At 42.1% G+C, this 23,413-nt stretch overlaps 1 protein-coding gene across 1 annotated transcript in view; it reads left to right on the forward strand.

The window, feature by feature from the left end:
• Nucleotides 1–22,043, forward strand: part of LOC141272620 (potassium channel subfamily K member 9-like) — a 56,566-nt gene extending 34,523 nt beyond the window's left edge. The window contains exon 3 of the mRNA XM_073683528.1: nt 19,575–22,043. Within this exon, the coding sequence (XP_073539629.1) occupies nt 19,575–20,491 (917 nt within the window). The 3' untranslated portion in view covers nt 20,492–22,043. The remainder of the gene's footprint in view (nt 1–19,574) is intronic.
• Nucleotides 22,044–23,413: the final 1,370 nt, after the last annotated feature.

Raw genomic sequence — 23,413 nt, forward strand, 5'->3', positions numbered from 1 at the left:
GCCGGCACCACTGAGCTGTATGATGTATACATTCACTTTCCTCTTCAGCTGCTTCTCATAAATCATATATATTTAGCCTTGCTGTATCCTCATCCGCCTGACCTTTTTTCTGGATTTTTTTAGAGTACATTCTTTAATAGCAAACATATGTGTATATAAAGCTACGACATTTACTGAGCAATGTGGATTTCTAAGGCTCTAACACCAAATGGAGTAAGTAATTTGAATATTCAGTTATTTATTTAGTTATTTTTAAATCCCCCTTCTCCCCCCGACTGATTGTTCTATATACTGCACTATAAGGCCGAAGTCACACTAGCGTGTAGCATCGGATGCGAGAGCTAATGACCCTCGTATCCTGCTCTGCTGCGAGCGTGAGCCGAGTGTCAGTGCTCTGTGCTCTGATCCTCTCGAATGAGAATCGCAGCTCAGGTGTGGAGGAGACGGAGAAAGTAATTTCTCCATCTCCTCCATTGCCGGCGTCCGTGGAAATCGCACTGCTCTCGGGTGACATCCGAGTCAGTCTGCGATGTTTCACATTCACCTATAGACTTGTATGGGTGCGTGCAATCAAATTCTCGCTGCCATTAGCAGCATGCTGCCGAATCGGCATGAGAAAGCAATCGCAGATGTGCACTGCCCCATAGTATAACATTGGGCCCAGGGCAATCAGATTTTTTATCGGAATGCATCCGTCCGATTTATTCTCTCGTGTGAGCGAGGCCTAAATGTATTGCAGTATATGGGCAAAATCATGTTCTCCTATGAAGTCCAGTTTGTTGCTGGACTTTACAGGATCACCAATGTGGGGGGCTTTGAGCAGGCTCCCAGCTGCCATGGCAGCACATCAACATCTCTGGGACAGCACGCCTTAGATTGACAGCGACATTTAAGGGGTTAAGAGCAGAAATCAGAGCTTAGCATGTTGTAGAGATCTCCTGCTGGAATCAGTAGTGTTTGTGCTGCAGAACATTTAAGGCCAGAAGTCTTCTGCACATGTAGACAAATTGACTCGGCCACAAGCTAAATTTAGAATCGTGTGGATGCGATTCCAGATATGAATTTTATTTTCTTGCTTTTACTGGAAAGCGCCAAGTTTCCACTCACTAATTCTGTTTATATGTTCAGCGTCAGACTTTGGTTTTTCGGTGGAAATGTTAATATTTAGAGAGAGGTTTTCTTCTCTGTAACAGCAAAGTAATCTGTACGAGAGTATTATGTAGGAGCTGTGCTGCACGGATTCTCCTCCATACCTGGCACAGCGGATTTATTTATTTCTCAGGGTGTTTTGTTTTTTAATTCTGCGCATAGTGGATACAGGCAGATATGGGGGAAGGCCGAATACTCAACGTCTTAAAGAAGCACTGCCATCAAATCTGATATTGCTTAAACCCTAAAATGTATATGTAGTGTAGGTGGATTGCTATACTTACCGATTGCCGTCTTCCCCAGGTTCCAGTGCCACTCTGGTCCTCTTCTCATTCGCGTGACGGCTATAGTGACTTTCCAGATCACACTGGGGTTTATTTGTGAGCAGGAAGTCACTTTTTAGGCCTCATTCACACATCAGTTTTTAAACATATACTTGAAAAAAATTCTGTGTTTTATAAGTGTATGGTCCATGTGTCCTTTTTTACCATCAGTGTGTCATCAGTGTTTTTCACAGATGGATAAAACTTCTCCTATTTAATCCAATGTTAAATACGAACAGAACTCGGAAGCCATCCAACGGTCTGTGAAAAAAACACGGACATGTGAACTACCCCATAGATTATAATGGGTACGTTTTGCATTCTTAAAGAAAACGGATTCAGCATGGATGTGTGAATGAGGCCTTCAATGTAAGTTTTTTGGAGCCTTGTTCTCATGCTCCTAAGACTTTGTAAAATTAACTTCTGGCTCACACATAAACCCCAGTGTGAGCCATCATGTGAGTGAGAAGAAGACTGGAGCGGCGCTGGAAACCGGCAAAGACGCAGATTGGTAAGTACATTGCTGCAATTACATTCTAAGCTGCAATACTGCAGTCTCTTGGGACTAAAAAAATAAAGTTTAAAAGAAAAAAAAGCTGTAAAATTTTAAATGGCCCATTTGCTGCTTCAAACCCGCTGCAAATCCGGACCATGTGCACATACCCTGAAAGAAAGATCTCTGCAGGGACTCTCAGTTTTGGCTCAAAGACAGGAGTCCCAAGCAGGGGACCCCTATAAAATGTTCATATGCTCTTATAGGCAAATAAATGAGTTTTTTTGTACAATCACTTTAATTGAAGACACAGACTGTTGTATTTAGGCTACTACTATCATTTTTATTGATTTGCTTTGTGGACTTGTGTTTTGTTTATATGAATAGTGTAGGAAAGCAGTAGGTAAAGTCCTGGATGGGAAATACAGTGGCTTGCGAAAGTATTCACCCCCTTGGCTTTTTACTTATTTTGTTACATTACAACCTGTGTCTAAATATTTCTGAATATTTAGATTTGAGAGTCCTCAGTGGTTGATACCTTTTAATGGCTAACTGAAAAGATGGTAACAAGTTGCAAGCTTTCGAGACTACTCAGGTCTCTTCATCAGGCATAGTATACCACAAAATCTGAAGAGTCACATATTTATACACAATAAGGCTATGGTGCCCACGTTGCATTTATGAAGCAGAAAATTTCTGCTTCATTTCTGCAAGTCCTCTCCCGGAAAAACGCATGCGGAATTCCGCACGCGTTTATCGCGCATTTTTCGCGCGTTTATCACGTGTTTTCCACATGCGGAATTGCCTTGCGTTTTTTATGCATTGGACAAAGGCAATTCTGCTTGCGGAAACGCAAAATTAAATGACATGCTGCGGATTTTTGAACGCAGCATAAACGCTGCGGAAAAATCCGCAGCATGTGCATAGAACTTGCGGAATCACATTGGGGACCATGGGGTGCGGGTTACCAAGCGTTTTACAAGCGTTTCCGCTGCGGAAATTCCGCATCAAAAACGCTTGAAAAACGCTACGTGGGCACACAGCCATAGACACACAAAAAATGCAATAGGTAAGACAGGTGATGAAAAGCAGATCTGAGTAGTCTCGAAAGCTTGCAATTTGTTACCATCTTTTCAGTTAGCCATTAAAATGTATCAACCACTGAGGACTCTCAAATCTAAATATTTTTCTATCTACTGGCTAACACGGTACAAGAATATATATTTTCCCTATAGAAATTTTCTGTAATTCGATTTGTGTGTGAGGCATCAGCAATAAATAGTCTAAGTTGTTGAGGTGAAGTGGGAAAAGTTAAATTTATGGGATCAAATACCGTATATACTCGAGTATAAGCCGACTCGAATATAAGCCGAGGCACCTAATTTTACCACAAACAACTGGGAAAACGTATTGACTCGAGTATGAGCTGAGGGTGGGAAATGCAGCAGCTACTGGTAAATTTCCCCGTCCTGGTAAGGATTGCCCACTCATCCCCAATCCTGGTATGCTTGGCCCCTTTATCCCCAATCCTGTTATGCATGGCCCCCTCATCCCCAATCCTGGTATGCATGGCCCCCTCATCTCCAATCCTGGTATGCATCATCTCCAATCCTGGTATGCATGGCCCCCTCATTTCCAATCCTGGTATGCATGGTCCCCTCATCTCCAATCCTGGTATGCATGGTCCCCTCATTTCCAATCCTAGTATGCATGGCCCCCTCATCCCAATCCTGGTATGCATGGCCCCCCTATCCTGGTATACATGGCCATCGCTGCACACATGAAAAAAATAAACACTTCTACTTACCTCCCTTCCCTCTGCTCAAGCGCTGCGTCCTGTTCTGCCAGCAGCAGCTCACCTCAGCATCTGAGCAGCGCATGACGCCACTGCCATGCGCCCTCAGACGTTAAGGTGAACTGCGGGAATATTCACTCCTTTCCACGCCGGGACTATGGGCGTGGAGATGAGTGAATATTCATTTTCTATAATAGCACACACTGTAGCCACAGCCGCCAGCTTCCTGCTGCTATCCCGTGTGCCCGCTACTAAAGAGAATGAATATTCATTCCTCTCCACGCCCATGGGAGTGGGGAGGAGTGAATATTCATACTCTGTAATAGTGGGCACAGAGGATCGCTGAGCCACAGCAGGAAGCTGGTGGCTGCGACTGATACTGTGAGTTCTATTAAATAAAATTAATATTCACTCCTCTCCACTCCCATAGGCTTGGAGAAGAGTGAATATTCATTTTCTTTAGCAGCAGGCACGTGGTAGCTGCAGCAGCCGGCTACTGCCTGTGCACCACGCCGCCGCAACACCCCCCACCACCCTCCAAAGCCGGAATATACTATTGTATAAGTATATACTCGAGTATAAATCGAGGGGGGCTTTTTCAACCTAAAAAATGTGCTGGAAAAGTTGGCTTATACACGAGTATATACGGTAGCTAAAAATTGGCATGTCTATATGTATTCACCCCTTTTGCAATGAAGCCCCTGAAAATTTCTGGTGCAAGCAATTACCTTCATAAGTCACATGCTTAGTGAAAGGAAGTCCACCTGTGTACAATCTAAGTGCACATGGTCTGTCAGTATATACACACCTTTTCTGAAAGGCCACAGAGGCTGCAACACCATTAAGTTAGAGGCACCACTAACCAATCAACACCATGAATGCCAAGGAGATCTCCAAACAAGTCAGGGACCGTTGTTGAGAAGTACAAGTCAGGGTTCAGTTATAAAATAATATCCCAATCTCTGATGATCCCCTGAAGCATCATAAAATACATTATCAAATGTAAAGAACATGGTATCGCAACAAACCTGCCAAGAGAGGGCCACCCACCAAAACTCTCAGCTCAGACAAGGAGGGCATTAATCAGAAAGGCAGCACAAAGACCAAAGGTAACCTTGAAGGAGCTGCAGAGTTCCCAAGCAGAGACTCGAGTATCTGTCCATACGCCCACAAAAAGCCATACACTCCATAGAGGTGGCCTTTATGGACGAGTGGGCAGAAAAAAGCCTTTACTTATACACAAAAATTGTAAGGCTCGTTTTGAGTTTGCCAAAAGACATGTGGTAGATTCCCCAAATGTATGGAGGAAGGTGCTGTGATCAGATGAGACCAAAATTTTACTTTTTGGCCACCAAGGTAAACACTATTTCTGGCCCAAACCAACACAATTCATCACCCCAAGAACACCATCCTCCACAGTGAAACATGGTGGTGAAAGCATCATGCTGTTTGGCAGCAGAGATAGGGAAAATGGTTCTAGTTGAGGGGAAGATGGATGGTGCGACAAACAGGAATATTCTTGAGTAAAACCTGTAAGTGATTTGAAACTGGAGCAGAGGTTCAACTTCCAACAAGACAATGACCCAAAGCATACAATTAAAGCAACACTCGAGTAGTTTAAGGGGAAATGTGTAAATGTTTTGTAGTGGCCCAGTCACAGCCCAGACCTTAATTCAATTGAGATTCTGTGGTCAGACTTGAAGATTACTGTTCACCAGAGGAAACCATCTCACTTGAAGGAGCTGGAGCAGTTTTGCCTTGGACAAAAATCCCAGTGCCAAGATGTGGAAAGCTTATAGAGACTTATCCAAAGTGACTTGCAGCTATAATTGCCGCAAAAGGAGGCTCTACAAAGTAATGACTTTAGGGGGGTTAATAGTTAACAGTTTTCAGTTATTTCTTTCCTATTTGTTGTTTGATTCACAATAAAAAGAAAACCAAATGTTCACAGTTGTAGGCATGTTCTTTACATGAACTGATGCAAACCCTCAAAAAAAACCAGAGAAATTCTAGGTTGTGAGGTAGCAAAACACGAAAAATGCCAAGGAGGTGAATACTTTTGCAAGCCATTGTATGTGTCACCAAGGTGGCTAGCCTTGGGAATGCAAGTCCCTGAGGTGAAGACTCCAGCAATAGTAGGTATGCTAGTGTTAAATCTTAGCACTACAGGTCCTGATACATGCACCTGGATAGCTACAACTAAAACCAGGCCTTGTGTTCTCTGGTCAGTCAGCTGGAGGAAGCTGGGCAGAGTGGTTTGTGCTGGAGCTGGAGAGAGACAAGTGAGAATCTCTCTAAGAGGAGACTGAACAGGCCGTGTTCACCAAACTGCAAGTATCACTGGTTTCTATGGATGATAGGTGTTTTATGTGACGGAAGTGAGACTAACTCACCTGTGTATGAGTAGTCAGGGTCTGTGTTTAGTTAGTGCCTGACAAGGCTAGGGATTTTATGTTTATCATTTTGTTTTTAGTACTATGCAACCTGTGGAAATAAATATTATTCCGTTTCTGAGATAAAAACACTGTGGCTTCGTGTTCCAAGTGGCTACCAGAAAGCAAGAATCCCTACAATAGGTATTAGATGTCTGTTGTGGGTGAACCTATTTAAACACATAAGGAACATACGTGATATGCCTCTTGTAGCTCTAATATGTGAGTATCACACATTCAAACGCAAACTCAAAATCTCGGCTTCCCAGACTTCTGTAACTATTGTATAGTGCAAAGTTGGGTCATGGGGTTAACTGAAGTCACTTTGAGTTTTAGGGCGCCAATAGATGTTAAATAACGTTTGGCCAAGTGGTCATTTATCAATTAATAATTTGTCCAAACCCTCCGCCACACCATAGCACCCCTCAATTGAGTGTGTATGTTTTGTCAATGGAGGGGGGAGAGTAAACTGCAACCAGACACCTGTAGTTGGTTTCTCTCTCAGGAATGAATGCTTACGTTCCACATGCCCAGACATCATCTGTTGGGTGAAGTACTGGCTTTATGATACCAGAGGCCAACACTGTATGATGTAGACGCAGCTTTCAGCAGTTACATCTTCAAACAAAGCTGACTTGGGCTCCGTTCATTGTAAACTGCAGCCATGATGTTTTGATGGATTCATCATGATCGATGAACCCTATTGACTATTCATTGTGACATGTCGTAGATCCATCGAGGTGTCCATTTTTTGAGGGAAAGAATAGTGAGCTCTGTCAACAGCGCTGGAAGCCACAATGAAAAAACATTGTGCATGTACAAACAGAGAATTATCATTTTACTCCAGCAACAGTGAAAACCAAGGACCACATTTATAGATTGTTAGTTCCTGGGTCTACAGTGCAAAATCTGTAACGTGGCATCTAGTTAGTACAAGGGCCTTTGATACTCCTTGAGATTCTAGCGTAAATGCTACTACTGCACCTCCTATAGTTAGACGCCTGGCATAGAGAATGTCGGTGGAGAGTGCTGCTGGTGGTCCACAGTTTGGCGGAGATGAAAAATAACTGTAAGCCAAGACCTCTGTTAATGCTGGAGTTCTACTTGAAGAGCTAAGTTTTTTTTCTCTCCATTTGCCACTTCCACCTTCATCTTTCTTTCTCACTCCCAGGATTCGCACACCCTCAGAAATGTTGACTGGGAACAAAGTTGTCTGTAAATAATGAATGAAGCTCTGCTCACTTATTTCAGTAATATTTAACAACGGCATTCATTATGCATTAAATAGAAATGCTCGGTGAGAGATTTATAGGAAATGTTTTCCCATTTGCATTTTAAGTAATAGGAGGTTAAAAGCAGAGATAATTTCCTCTAAACACAGGCCACTTATCTCCTCTGCTTGGCACTCATACCGAGTACTTATAATAAAGCCAGACGATGGCACTCAGTGTAATTCTGTGTCCGGGAGAATGGTAATTAGCACTCAGCCGCGTTCTCTTTCATATGGAGACTCTTTGTCATGGCTCTACAGACTGAGTACAGGCAGAACACTCCATGATGTTCCTCAAATCCTTGTCTCACATATCCACAACAGTGTATTCTCCTACACCTAAGGATGGTCATGGCTGGAGGTGATGAGGATTATTGGCCATTCATGAAGTGAATAAAGTCCTTCAAGACTTGTGGAAAACTAACTTGACTTTGTTGTATTGACTGCAGTCGTATTCTGTACCTAGATAGAGTACATGAAAAACAGAGTGATGGCGATCAGGGATTTGTTGTTTACACTTTGTCATAATCTGTGACCAGATCTGACCTTCCATTGCTGATACCAAGAGCATCCACTGGACAAGTCATGGTGTCCTTTATTATACTGGGAAAAAACACTTCTCTATACTTTTTTTCCTGGAAATATAGCATTTGTGACGGACCCTCCAATGCATATGTAAACTCAGCCTAAGTGGCCACTGTGGCTATTGAAGAACCTCTTTTTCAGTTAAGAGGGACATGGCGGTTAATGTGGACGGAGCAGAGGGAACTTAAACAGTTGCTTCTGCTGGAACAGAGAAGTAGGTCTATGTAATGCCACTTATCTCTCTTTTAACAATGTCTATTAAATCTGTTGTTGCTCTTCATGTGGGTTTCTGAACTGCAACCAGACTAAAGGGCTCCATACACAATAAAATAGCTTTTGGATAAATGATGGTTCAGTTAATCGTTTAGCCAACAGATATCTCTCCCTATCCCATGTACCCCCCATACACAGCAGTGCTTGCTCTGCCGATCGCTCCTCTGTTCACTACGAGAGCGTTCTGTCCGACTCCTCCGGTAGAGGGTTATCTTACCGAAAATACGAGGATCGGCAATATGAAATCAGACACGCCGGATCCTTATCTCCTCCAACATTATCTGGGAGAATTGGAAGGTCCCCATACACATGAGACTGTCAGCCGAGCCTTCAATGCCCATTTAGACATCCCGATAATCGGGGAATGATCATTCGTAGGAACACTCATTCCTGACCATAACAGCCCATCTACAGGCTAGTAAACACCTGAATAAGGAGCAAAATGTTCGTTTGTCAGGAGAGGGGATTGTTATTGGCAGCACATCATCCTGTGTTGCACTTCCGATGAATATGATATTTTATGCTCATAGAACAATCACTTTTGATCGTTTTTTTCCGTTCTTTTGTTTTTTACTCCCCTTTTTCTAACAGCCATAACTTTTTTTTATTTTTCTGTCAATATAGCCATATTGACGATATAGCCGTAGTGCTTGTATTCTGCAGGATGAGTTGTACTTTTGAATAACACCATTTATATTACCATATAGCCTACTGGAAAACATGGAAAAAAAATTCCATGTGCTGTGAAATTGCAAAAAAAAGTCCAATTCCACAATTGTTTTTTGGGTTTTTATTTACCATTTTTACTATATGGTAAAACTGACCAGGCAACATGATTCTCTCGGTCAGTACGAGTACGCAGACACCAAACATGTATAGTGTTTTTTTTGTTTTTTTAATTTATTTAACTGGTGAAAAAAAAATTGGAAATTTGTATGAAAAAGTTTTGGATCCGGGGTCGAGTGAGGGTTTATTTTTTGTGCCCTGATCTGACATTTTACTGATACCATTTTGGGGCAGATACCATGTTTTGATCACCTTTTATTTCAATGTTACAATGGTCAAAAAAATGTAATTCTGGCATTTAGAATTTTTTTCCTCATGTCGTTTAATTTATTTTATATTTTGATACATCGGATATTTCTGAACACAGTGATAATGTGTATATTTTTTTAATTGCTTTATTTTCAGTGGGGTGAAGGGGGTTGATTTAAACTTGTGTCGGTTTTTTTTTCATATTTTTTAATACCATGTTTTTTTTTTTTTTTTTTACTGTATTTAATAGTCTCCTTAGGGAACTTGAAGCTACGATTGGTCGATCGTTTATGCTATGCATGACAGTGCATCAGCACTGTTTTATATATAGCTGAAACCATGATCTTCTATGAACAGGAGGATTGTAATGACAGACTTTCATGGCAACCCATAGGTGCCCCGCGATCACGTGACAGGCGAGCTGATGGGAGCATGGAATGACGCGCTTCCTGCCGGCGCACGTTAAATCCCTCTGTCAGAGATTGACAGCAGGATTTAACAGGTTAACAGCTGCGGGCAGGACACCGCTCCTCCTGCGACTGTTAAAGGACCATGACGGCTGATTAAGTCAGTTGTCATGTGCAGGGAAAGATGCAGGCGCAGCGTGCGAGCCCGCATCAAAGGCAGGGACACTAAATATGAAGTTAATATACGTCATATGTTGTCAAGGGGTTAATGATTGTTCTGTAGTTTAATATCCTGTTTAAACCAACCATATGCTGACCTGCTTGCTATATAAACCCAACATAAGGACATGGATTGTGGTGGTTATGCCAGAATTCTGGTGCACCTTGAAATTGCACAAAAACGAATCTTGCATTATTTATTTTGTATTACTTTTTGCCTTTTTTTATACTAATCCTGGCCAGCTTTCGCCAAAGTGGATGAAACTGAAACTGTGGCAGGAGACAGCATGACTAAGCCAACAAATCTACTCCAGTCACTGGCTGGAGTAACATTTCTGGTGGAGGTGCATGCAGTTGTAAAATGTGCCTGACTCATTAAGTGGTGTGCGCCTCTCCTTATCTCCATGAATTAAGCGCATCTTACTCCATCGGTTCCTTCAGTAAGACTGGCATTAATGAATCTGCTCCATTGTCTATGGGATGACTCCGCTTACTAAACTACGGGGTTACTTATACTGTTCCCGTGATAAGAATAGTAACAAAAATACTACTAGGAAAGTTGAGACTTTCTCGTAAAATCATTGTATTGCTGTCGCTATACATAGACTGTAAAGAGATCAGACTATTACTATAAAAAAGTACAGAGGCAGCAGTTTGTGTCAGAATTGATGTGATCACCATGGTGCTCTATTAGAAACTGGTTTCACACCTACCTACTAAAGCTCCAGAAATAGCAGCAATGTGAGCTCCTGCACTGAGGTCTCATCAGATGTTCGGTCTGCGGGGAGCACGTGGCATCAATGTGTAGAGCTCAGTGTTCACACATGAGACGGTGGCTTCCGTGCCAGCAGTAAGTTCTATTTCTGTCTAGTCAGTATGTTTTTGGCTTCTATGAGTGCGACACTGTATTTCTGAAATGTTACCTGACAGATTGTGTCATTTCATTTTTAATTTAATATTCTACGCAGTGAGAATATGCAGCGTCAAAAACAAACCAAAAACTCTTTGTGGACCCACAGCCTTAGGGTCACCAACTAATCACAATGCTAGTAAGGGTACCTTTATTGCTGAAAATAACCGCTTTGAATCTTTATGTAAATGAGAATATAAGTGCACAGAAGGCAGGCCGATTCCTGCCTAGTACATAGATTCTCTGCATTATTCCCCACATAGGATGCAGCCCCGTCTGCTTCATTGACGTTTGTTTAACGTCACTATGTGAAAGAATATTGTGGGGTTGCTGGACAGGGAATAATCTGAAGGATCGGCCTGCCCTCCGTTTGCATGCAGCCTCATTTACATATAAATTCAATGTTGATTTTTTTCCAGCAAATGAATATCCATGTGTGGCTAGGAAGGTATGTCTGTACTTATTTTTTACTACCCTATCCAGTTTTTGACCCAGTAGCTCCTGATTGGTTCCATTTCAACAATTCACTATATACAACCCCTGGCAAAAATTATGGAATCACCGAGCTCGGAGGATGTTCATTCAGTTGTTTAATGTTGTTGAAAAAGAGCAGATCACAGACATGGCACAAAACTAAAGTCATTTCAAATGGCAACTTTATGGCTTTAAGAAACACTAAAAGAAAAAAAATGTGGTACTCAGTAAGGGTAATTTTTTTTCAGACCAAGCAGAGGGAAAAAATTATGGAATCATGAAAAACAAACACACAACAGAACACTCCAATACATCACTAGTATTTTGTTGCACCACCTCTGGCTTTAATAACAGCTTCCAGTCTCTGAGGCATGGACTTAATGAGTGATAAACAGTACTCTTCATCAATCTGGCTCCAACTTTCTCTGATTGCTGTTGCCAGATCAGCTTTGCAGGTTGGAGCCTTGTCATGAACCATTTTCTTCAACTTCCAACAAAGATTTTCAATTGGATTGAGATCCGGACTATTTGCAAGCCATGACATTGACCTTCTGTGTCTTCTTTCAAGGAATGTTTTCACAGTTTTTGCTCTATGGCAGGATGCATTATCATCTTGAAAAATGATGTCATCATCCCCAAACATCCTTTCAATTGATGGGATAAGAGAACTGTCCAAAATATCAATGTAAACTTGGGCATTTATTGAAGATGTAAAGACAGCTATCTCCCCAGTGCCTTTACCTGACATGCAGCCCCATATCATCAATGACTGTGGAAATTTGCATGTCCTCTTCATGCAGTCATCTTTATAAATCCCATTGGAACGGCACCAAACAAAAGTTCCAGCATCATCACCTTGCACAATGCAGATTCACGATTCATCACTGAATATGACTTTCATCCAGTCATCCACAGTCCACGATTGCTTTTCCTTAGCCCATTGTAACCTTGTTTTTTTCTGTTTAGGTGTTAATGATGGCTTATGTTTAGCTTTTCTGTATGTAAATCCCATTTCCTTTAGGCTTTTTCTTACAGTTCCGTCATAGACATTGACTCTACTTTCCTCCCATTCGTTCCTCATTTGTTTTGTTGTGCATTTCCTATTTTGGAGACATATTGCTTTAAGTTTCCGGTCTTGACACTTTGATGTCTTCCTTGATCTACCAGTATGTTTGCCTTTAACAACCTTCCCATGTTGTTTGTATTTGGTCCAGATTTTAGACACAGCTGACTGTGAACAACCAACATCTTTTGCAACATTGTGTGATGATTTACCTTCTTTTAAGAGTTTGATAATCCTCTCCATTGTTTCAATTGACATCTCTTGTGTTGGAGCCATGATTCATGTCAGTCCACTTGGTGCAACAGCTCTCCAAGGTGTGATCACTCCTTTTTAGATGCAGACTAATGAGCAGATCTAATTTGATGCAGGTGTTAGTTTTGGAAATGAAAATTTACAGGGTGATTCCATAATTTTCTCCTCAGAATTGAGTGATTCCATAATTTTTTCCCTCTGCTTGGTCTGAAAAAAATTACCCTTACTGAGTACCACATTTTTAATCTTGATTTCTTTTAGTGTTTCTTAAAGCCATAAAGTTGCCATTTGAAATGACTTTAGTTTTGTGCCATGTCTGTGATCTGCTTTTTTCAACAACATTAAACAACTGAATGAACATCCTCCGAGCCCGGTGATTCCATAATTTTTGCCAGGGGTTGTATACCGGTTAAATATTTTAAATGCGGAGTAACATTGAAGCTTGCAGATTTCAGTTTTCAGCAGAGTCATCAGCAATCGGGCATTGCAGGAGAATGAACTGTTTTAGTTGGGAGCAGCAACAAGTTCATTTAGCATCAGAATTTGGAGGATACAGTAAAGAACTGATGCACACAAACCAGGTCATACAGTTTGGTATTAAAGGGAACCTGGCCTGCGATTCATGTTGTCCTAAACGCGGACAGCATGAATTACAGCTGGGTACATGATTGCAGCCAGGTATACTTTTCTTTGAAATGCTCTGGAAGGTGCTGGCCACTTCTCTCCCTATGGTCCCCGACTGGATCCTCAAACTATATTTTACTCCAGCATTTCAGAAAAAAATACTCTTGGCTGCAATTGTACAGTTAGGCTCTGATTCATGCTGCACTTGGATTGTGCAGCATGAATCTTCTTACGGGCTCTTTTTAAAGGTAGTCTGTCAGTATAGAATGACTGTTCAAACCAAGTACCGGTGCTCAGTACACACCATGGCGGGGCCAAAACCATTCAGTGCACCTTCCCACTTGCTTGTTTTCCATCTATCTTGGTTGGAGTTTCAGCGAAAACAAGCAGGTGGGAAGGTGCACTTAAATGATTGTCCACGTCACAGTGCACCAAACACCCCTACTTGGTTTAAACAGTCATTCTGTGCTGACAAGAGTCCCTTTAAGGTCGGTTTCACACGTCCGGATATTTCCGGTACCGGTAAAACCCATACCAGAGATATCTGTGTCCGTGTGCACCTGTGTGGCACACGTGTGCACACGTACCGGCGTTTGGGAAATAGCGGTACAGTTAGTGCTGTTCCCATGCGCTGGGTGCTGAACGCTGTCCTCATCATTGTACCCCGCTTGCGCTGCGATCGGCACCAGCAGGTGATAATAATGAGATTTGTAGTCTGCTCCCGGTGTCTCCACCTGTAAAAAATAAGAATAAAATAAAAAAAATCCATATACTCACCTGTTCTAACTGCCCCTGCTGTAATCCATGCGACCACTCAGCAAAGGAGCCGGGAGAATGACTCACTCCAGCGAGCGAGCCCCGGACCTCCGCTGTGCTCAGTGAGTGACAGGACACCGCTCGCTGAGCGCAGCTCCGGGGCCCGCTCGCTGCAGCGACTCATTCTCCCTGGCTCCTCTGCTGAGTGGTCACATAGATTACAGCGGGGGACAGTTAGGACAGGTGAGTATATGGATTTTTTTTACTTTATTCTTGTTTTCACAGGTGGAGACACCGGGAGCAGAATACTACTCTCATCATTATCCCCTGCTGGTGCTGATCGCAGCGCAAGCAGGGGACAATGATGAGGGCAGCGTGCAGCACCCAGCGTTTGGAAACAGCGCTAAATGTACTGCTGATTCCCAATTGCCGGTACGTGTCACACGGATGGCATCCGTATGCGGTACGTGTTTACACTGACCCATTGACTTGACTCAGTCAGTGTGATCCAAAAACGGACATGTCAGCGTGTGGAGCACACAGACACATGGTCCGTGGAAACACACTGACGTGCGCAGATGCATTAATTTAAATGGGTCTACGTGTGTCAGTGTCTCCAGTACGTGTGGAAACTGTCACCACATGTACCGAAAATACTGACGTGTGAAAGAGCCCTAAGGTTAAGTGCACACGTAGCATTTTTGATGCGATTTCGTGACGTTTTTTCCACGCGGAAATGCATCAAAAACGGTATGTACAGTGGGGGAAATAATTATTTGATCCCTTGCTGTTTTTGTAAGTTTGCCCACTGACAAAGACATGAACAGTCTATAATTTTAAGGGTAGGTTAATTTTAACATTGACAGATAGAATATCCAAAACAAAATCTAGAAAATCACATTGTATAAATTAGATAAATTTATTCGCATTTTATAGTATTTGATCCCTCTGGCAAACAACACTTAATACTTTGTGGCAAGACCCTTGTTGGCAAGCACAGCAGTCAGACGTTTTTTGGAGTTGATGATGAGGTTTGCGCACATGTGAGGAGGAATATTGGTCCACTCCTCTTTGCAGGTCATCTCTAAATCGGAGCTTCAACTCCCTCCATAAGTTTTCTATGGGATTAAGGTCTGGAGACTGGCTAGGCCACTCCATGACTTTAATGTGCTTCTTTTTGAGCCACTCCTTTGTTGCCTTGGCTGTATGTTTTGGGTCATTGTCTTGCTGGAAGACCCAGCCACGACCCATTTTTAATGTCCTGGCGGAGGGAATGATATTGTCACTCAGGATTTTGCGGTACATGTCTCCATCCATTCTCCCATTGATGCGGTGAAGTAGTCCTGTGCCCTTAGCAGAGAAACACCCCCAAAACATAATGTTTCCACCTCCATGCTTGACAGTGGGGACGGTGTTCTTTGGGTCATAGGCAGCATTTCTCTTCCTCCAAACACGGTGAGTTGAGTTAATGCCAAAGAGCTCAATTTTTGTCTCATCTGACCACAGCATCTTCTCCCAGTAACTCACAGAATCATCCAGGTGTTCATTGGCAAACTTCAGATGGACCTGCACATGTGCCTTCTTGAGCACAGGGAACTTGTGGGCCCTGCAGGATTTTAATGCATTACCAATGGTTTTCTTGGTGACTGTGGTCCCAGCTGCCTTGAGATCATTAACAAGATCCCCCCGTGTAGTTTTAGGCTGATCTCTCAACTTCCTCATGATCAAGGATACCCCACGAGATGAGATTTTGCATGGTGCCCCAGATCGATGTCGATTGACAGTCATTTTGTATTTCTTCCATTTTCTTACCATTGCACCAACAGTTGTCTCCTTCTCACCCAGCATCTTACTTTATGGTTTTGTAGCCCATTCCAGCTTTGTACAGGTCTATGATCTTGTCCCTGACATCCTTAGAAAGCTCTTTGGCCTTGCCCATGCTGTAGAGGTTAGAGTCTGACTGATTAATTGAGTCTGTGGACAGGAGTCTTTTATACAGGTGACTATGTAAGATAGCTGTCTTTAATGCAGGTAACGAGTTGATTAGGAGCGTCTAACTGGTCTGTAGGAGCCATAACTCATAATGGTTTGTAGGGGATCAAATACTTATTTCTCACTGCAAATTGCAAATAGATTTATCTAATTTTATATCATGTGATTTTCTCTATTTTTTTGGGATATTCTATCTCTCAATGTTAAAATTAACCTACCCTTAAAATTATAGACTGTTCATGTCTTTGTCAGTGGGCAAACTTACAAAAACAGCAAGGGATCAAATGCTTATTTTCCCCACTGTAATACGTCTGCCAGCTAATACAATGACAATCCTGATGTATTGTGCACATGATGCGGAATTTTCTGCTCAGAATTGTCATTGCGTTTAAATACGCAGCATGTCCATTCTATGTAGCATTTCTGCAGCGTTTCCCGCCCATTGACTTTAATTGAACCACAGCAAACCTGCAGGTATAAATATATTTGCAGGTTTGCTGCAGTTGTTTGCTGCGTGTTTGACTAGTCAATGGGTCAAATACGCTGCAAAAATGCATATAGAGTGCTACCCGGGTCGGCTGGGGAGAACTTCTTCTCCCATTATCCAACTGCAGATCCCGCTGATAACATCGAGAGCGGCGCGGCTGAGGGGAGCAGCAGTCTCCTCAGCCGAGCCATGGCTGTGCGCGCTGTGCAAGTAGAAAAAAAAAAAAAAGTTAAAAAATAATAAAACACCTATTCTCACCTGTCCGGCATCCCCCGTTGTTCTCCTGGTGACCTCGCGATGTCCCCCGATGTCCTGATCCAGTGTACATTGCTGCGGCTTCGGCTGAGGTCACGCGAGTTCACAGCTGAAGATCAGCTGAGAGCTCCGGGACCTCACTTTACGGCACCGATGCTGCTTGGGAACATTTGTGAGAATGTTCCCACGTACCACTGATGCTGAGATCACCGGGGGTTAACAGCTGATCTTCAGTTGATGAACCCAAGTGACCTCACTCCTGCAGCAGAGCCATGGACACTGACAGGAGTGATTACACTCCTATCAGTGTACATTGCTGACTTCTATAGCAGTCCCATCAGTGATTGATGTGGCTGCTGTAGAAGTGACCCAGATCACCGATGAACAATCTGGATTATGTCATGATGGCGGGCAGGTGAGGGATATGGTTGTTTTTAATTTTTTTACAGAAGATCGAGGGATTCGGGGACTGAGTGTGCAGGAAAAAAATTATTAAAACCGTGTGTCATTTTATTTAGATAAAATACTTTATTCTGGCCGTGTCTTTATTGAAAAAGCGTCGTAAACCTTACTAAGGGGTTAGTAATGGGGGCGTCTTATAGACGCCCTCAATTACTAACCTGGGCTTCACGTCAGCCGGCAATACAACGCTAACATGAACCCCAACCCCATTACCCCACTACCCCACTCACCACCGCTACACGACAGTGGGAAGAGCGGAGGCTAAGTGCCAGATTTTGCGCATCTTATGGATGCGCCATTTCTGGGACTGCTGAGGGGTGATATTATTAGCTGTGGAGGGGGCTAGTATCCATGGCCCCTTCCATTGCTATTAATATCAGCCTGCAGCTGTCTGTTTAGCCTTTGCTGGTTAGATTTTATAGTGGGACCCTACGTCAATTTTTTTCTACGGTCCCCCTGTAATCTAGCCAGTAAAGGCTAAGCAAACAGCTGTGGTCTGTTATTAATAGCCAGGGAACATTTTAGGCAAATGGCCCCTTCCCTGGCTAGTAATATCAGCCCCCAGCAGTTGGCTTTCCCTCTGCTGGTTATGAAAATGACGTGGGAACCCACGCCATTTTTTTAAAAATTTTAGGCTTTGTGCCTACGATTCAGACTTAGCAGCGCTTTGGACGCATATCTTTGCTGCGTCCAAAACGTTGCATTCTATTGAACACAGGTAAATCCACATGTGTTCACTGAACCATGCGGATTTATCGCATTCTATACATTCTAGTGGTCAAATTTCTGCAGTGGAGACTAGCGTCTGCGCAAGAGAATTTGACTTCCTGCGGTCCTGAAAGACGTACGGTATGTCAGTGTCCACGGGTGATCCGCAGCCTCAGATGCACGCATAGTGGACATGGGATTTCTAGAAATCCCATCCACTATGCTGTAACATCTTGACACTGCGGGTTCAACACTGTATAAACACATAGCTTCAAACCCGCTATGGCTCCTGATCGTAGCCACATACCCAAACGCAGCATGTCAATTTCTGTAGCGGACACGCCAGTCTCTGCTGCAGATTTTGACCAATTGAAATGTCATTATATGCGGTGGATTCACATTTACCGACAACCAAAGTGCTGCATTAGAACACAGTGTTTTAGATGCAGCAAAAATACGCTGCATCAAAAGCACTGCTTGTTGCTGATCGGGGGCACGTAGCAGCTTATGAAACAGCTGTGAGCTATTATTAAAGCCAGGGATCATGTTTTCCTAATGGCACCTTCTTAGGCTAAAAATAGCCGCTCTCAGCTGCCCCAGAAATTACATGAATGAAAATGCTAATGGGATTAACATGTATGGGATTAGCTGACACCTAGCCCTTCTGTGTGGTGATGACAAGGTGTCAATCAGACCCTTTCATTACCAAACCTAATTAAACTAAAGTAAAGAGTTAAATAAAAACACAGACACAGAGCAAACACTTTATTTGGAATGCAAAATACACATTCTTTAATCATTTAAATTAACCAATATACTCACCCCAGTTCTGACAGTAATCAAAGGGTTAAAGCAATGTCCGACATTTCTTTTTTTCAAATAACTTTATTTAGCTCCAAAAAGCATTCATTGATGTACAAAAACGTATCAAAAAACGCGTCAAAAACCCAGCAAAATGCTCCTTTTTTTCTGCAGCGTTTATCCTGCCAAAGAGATGCAGAAACGCTTCAGAAATTTCTGCTTCAAATCCTGAACGTGTGCACATAGCCTAAGACCGTGCCATCTGCTGCCTGTTCAACGCAGTTCCTCCAGCAAAGCTGCAGCTGTTGCTATTACTCCAACCTAAGTTATCTTTTTTTATGTATCTTGTATTCATTTTTTGTAGAATATTTTAATCATGACTAAAGCGAAATGAAAGTTTGTGTTGAATTTTTGTAACCAGAGAGCAGTGATTCATGGGAGCTCATTTAAACAGAGCTTAGCTATGTGGCATATATCTGACAGCAGGCTAAAGCTAAACTGCTGCATCTTTCCAGAGGATTAGTATTTGAATTATTAGCGCACATTTCCATTAATCTCTGTTTTTAAGAAATCATTCTGTTTAATGTTCAATTTCAACCAGATTTTTTCATTTTTAAAGGTCTAGCCTCCCGAAACCCAAGCGGCACCACTTTTGTCCATAGGTTGCATCTGGTATTGCAGGAGCATTTCAGTAGACAATATCTGCTACGCCAACAGTATATGTATTCCAATGATTGTCCCTAGATTCAGATTCCTGTGCCTCTTGTTGGAATATTCTCTATTTAACACTTGTTTTTATTTTTCTGCAGGGTACGGTCATGCTGCCCCGGGAACTGATGCCGGGAAAGTCTTCTGTATGTTCTATGCTGTCCTTGGGATTCCTCTCACCCTTGTTATGTTCCAGAGCCTGGGAGAACGCATGAACACATTTGTCAGATTCTTATTAAAAAAGCTAAAAAAATGTTTCCGCATGAGGAAGACTGAGGTGTCCATGGAGAATATGGTGTTGGTTGGCTTCCTTTCTTGCATTGGTACACTAGGCATTGGGGCAGCAGCCTTCTCATACTTTGAAGGTTGGACCTTCTTCCACTCTTACTATTATTGTTTTATTACACTTACAACCATAGGGTTTGGAGACTTTGTTGCCCTTCAGAAAAATGAAGCTTTGCAGAAGAAACCACCATATGTTGCTTTTAGTTTTATGTATATCCTGGTGGGACTGACTGTAATTGGAGCATTCCTCAACTTAGTCGTCCTTCGCTTCTTGACCATGAACTCTGAAGATGAAAGACGAGATGCAGAAGAGAGGGCTTCTCTGAGGAGAGCACAGAATAGCATCTCTCTGCGATCAAAGATGGATGCCCGCAGTCGGAGTTCTATTTATCTTCCCATAGGAGATAGGACAAGCCAGATTAACCTGATACCTCTCATGCAGGATGATCCCGACAGGGGGAGACGCAGGTCTTCGAATGCAACCTCAAGAGCAGGGTCTTTTTGCACATGTATGTGCTACCGCTCCCCTTTTTGTGACAGTCCTGCGATATCACATCACGAGGCTCTGAGTTGCCACACCAACCCGGTTTATTACAACTCGATCTCCTTCAAAATTGATGAAATTTCCCTTAGCACTCGTGACAACACCGGCTTCTCTTCTCCTGACAGCTTTTTTTCACCAGAGAATCAGCGCTACACAAACCATTTCAGAGTCAGGAGGAAATCTATTTAAAGCATGGCTGGACGTATCAGCGTCATGTGTTTGATATCTGCGTGTGAACTCGTATTGCCCTGCTGTTAGGGTTCCTAGTGACCATATAGAAGGTCTATCAGACTGTAATGCAAGGACTCTCATGCTGTGTGTATCCTCTGCATGTTACCTTGTGAAGAAGATCTGCAATTACTAAATGACTTCCGTTTCTTTGTACTGTATAATGCTTCCTTTGTATGTAGCTCCTTGCAGCTCAAACCAGCAGAAACTAATGGGAATTGTGTAAAAAATCAGTGTATTCTTGGCAACTTAGTCTTTTTTTGGGCAGAATAACATAAGATATTATAGTGTAGAAAGAGAGAGATTAAATCCCAATGTGTTACTACCCCTTTATAAATCACTTGTAAGCCCACATATAGAATATGGAATGCAGTTTTGGACTCTGCATTTTAAAAAGGGTATTGGAAAGTTAGGGAATGTTTAACGGCAGCAATGAGATTATTACATGGGATGGAAGGTCTCTCCTATACTGAGAGGTTAGTGAAGTTGGCTTGTTTAGCTTAGAAGAAAGGATGCCTCAGGGGTGATCTCATTCACATGAATAAATACATGTGTGGTCAATACAAAGTCTGGCACATGTTTTATTCATTCCAAGGACCTCACAAAGGACCAGGCGACATTCATTAAGTGTTGAATGGGGATTCTGACATCTAAACAGGAAAGGGTTCTTTACAGTTAGAGCAGTCAGACTGTGGAATGCACGACCACAAGAGGTAGTAATGGCAGACACGAACAGCTTTTAAAAAAGGCCTTGTATGCTTTTATCACAATGAATGGCATTATGAGTTATAGATAATGTATGCTTGGTTGAATTTGAAGGACCTATGTCTTTTGTTTTCAACCTATGGAACTTTGTATCAATGGAAGACACTTGGGCTGATTTTATTAAGCTAAGTCTTAATCTGTTCCAAAAAACTCTTTGCATCACATTTATTTGTTTTAGACAGATTTTAACATACTCCATGAAGGTGCACAGTCTGTCATTAAACAAACAAAAGTCATGGCCTTAATCAGGATCCTGTGCGCTGACACTGGACCAAAAATTGTCAGAACTTTGTGAACCAAAGTAAGCAACTAAGAAATGGTATTAATTTAGGCCCTGATTCGTCATTGCTTTTTTCTTTAAGTAACTTTTCTTTTCTTGTCTTGTGGTACTTGTTGCCGTCTTTTGTGCCAAATTCTTCAAAATGTCACACACTGCTTATTTTTTCTTCTACACTTTTTGCTCATTTTTTAAAATGGTGTACCTTAGTCTTCAACTGCGCAAAAATAAAATTAGATGATCACGTAAAAAAGAAAACTGTGACATTTTGAAAATTCATAAATGATGATTAAACATCTGGATAAGGAAAACCATGTCCACATTGCTGACCAGAAAAAAAACATGCAAAGCCAAATAAAGTTAACATAAAAAAAGAGTAAATTAAATGGTGAATAAAGCGTAAACATACATACTGTAAGTCATTGTGCCTTTTTTTTCTGCAGTAAAATTTGTTCTAAGACTATAATGAATCAGAGCCTTAGACTAGACAGTCTAAAGATGCACCCGATTTATCATATTTTGGTGTATTTCAGGATGGTCCTCATTCAGACGGCCCATGTTTTTTCATGTACGCAAAAAAATGGTATGAGTGTCATCAGTGTTTTGGATCCGTGTGGCACCAGTGCTTGGTCTATATGTCAGTTTTTACCATCAGTGATTTTCATGTATAAAAAATAAATACATTGCAAATCTTCTATCTCCTACCTACAATGTTAATCACGGACAACACACTGATGCCATCCATGTGCTGTCAGTGATTTTCACAGACCTATAAACTTGGATGGGTGACTGTGACGGGGGACGCCAATTAAAAAAGGACATCTCTCCGTATTTGTTTTTTTTTTTTTTTTGCAGACACATGGACACATAAACAGTCCTTAGACTATAATGGGTAGGTTTTTGTATCTGTGACAATGTCGGATTGAACAGGTACATGAACAACGGTTGTCTGAATGAGGCCTAAAAGTTACACAGCTTAGTCAATCGGCCCCGTTGTGTAAATGGGGATTTCAGTAGAAGAACTTTTAATTCTTGGTCACTGGTCTTTCCATAGACCTGGTACACGTATCGATCTCCTGATCAGCAACCAAGAAACTGGACTGAAGCTGATGAATCCTTTTACTAAATAACGTAACCTCACGATCCATTCGTAGTTTCATATTACATTTGTCTCTCGTGCTTCAGAGCTTCATTTTGACATTGATTTAGTTGGTGGAGAATTGAGAATAACATTTTAGATTAGGATTTATACCTCCCTGCCGATGTCTAGCCTTATTGGTGATGTCATCCTCAGATTTTGATGAGTGGTAAAGTATTTAGTTTGCAAGGTTTCGGCCAAAATTTTGCCAGAAATCACAATGTGATTTAGAGCAGCACACCTGCACCAAAACATACAGATTTTGGAACAGATGTGTCTGTGGATTTTCCCCTGCGGAAAGCATGAAGGGAAAAAAAATGCTCGCCTTCCACTTCTGATCCTCTGCTATACTACTTGGCCTTCTACGAAGACATCTCAACCCATGTGATTGGCGCAGCGGTCACAGAGTGAGAGGAGGCCTGGTTGTCCCGACACTGCTTGAGGACCAGGTACAGGGAGGTTAGGAGACTAGTGTTTTTTTTTTGGTTTTTTTTGGTAGTTGGTGTTTGTTACTTATTTTCACTTATTGAACTCCCATAGCCACAAATTGATGAAAAAACTCCTACTATGTACAGGGTGGCCCAAAGGTAGATGGACAGAAAGTATAATAAGGTTATGAAGGGGGAGTTATATCAAACATGGTGTAAAGTGAAACTGTCTCAGTTGCCATTAGCAACCAATCAGATTCCACTTTTCATTCCTC

Source organism: Phyllobates terribilis, unplaced genomic scaffold (assembly GCF_046119375.1).
Source record: "Phyllobates terribilis strain yellow unplaced genomic scaffold, ASM4611937v1 Scaffold_5__5_contigs__length_657084704, whole genome shotgun sequence".
Taxonomy (NCBI): domain Eukaryota; kingdom Metazoa; phylum Chordata; class Amphibia; order Anura; family Dendrobatidae; genus Phyllobates; species Phyllobates terribilis.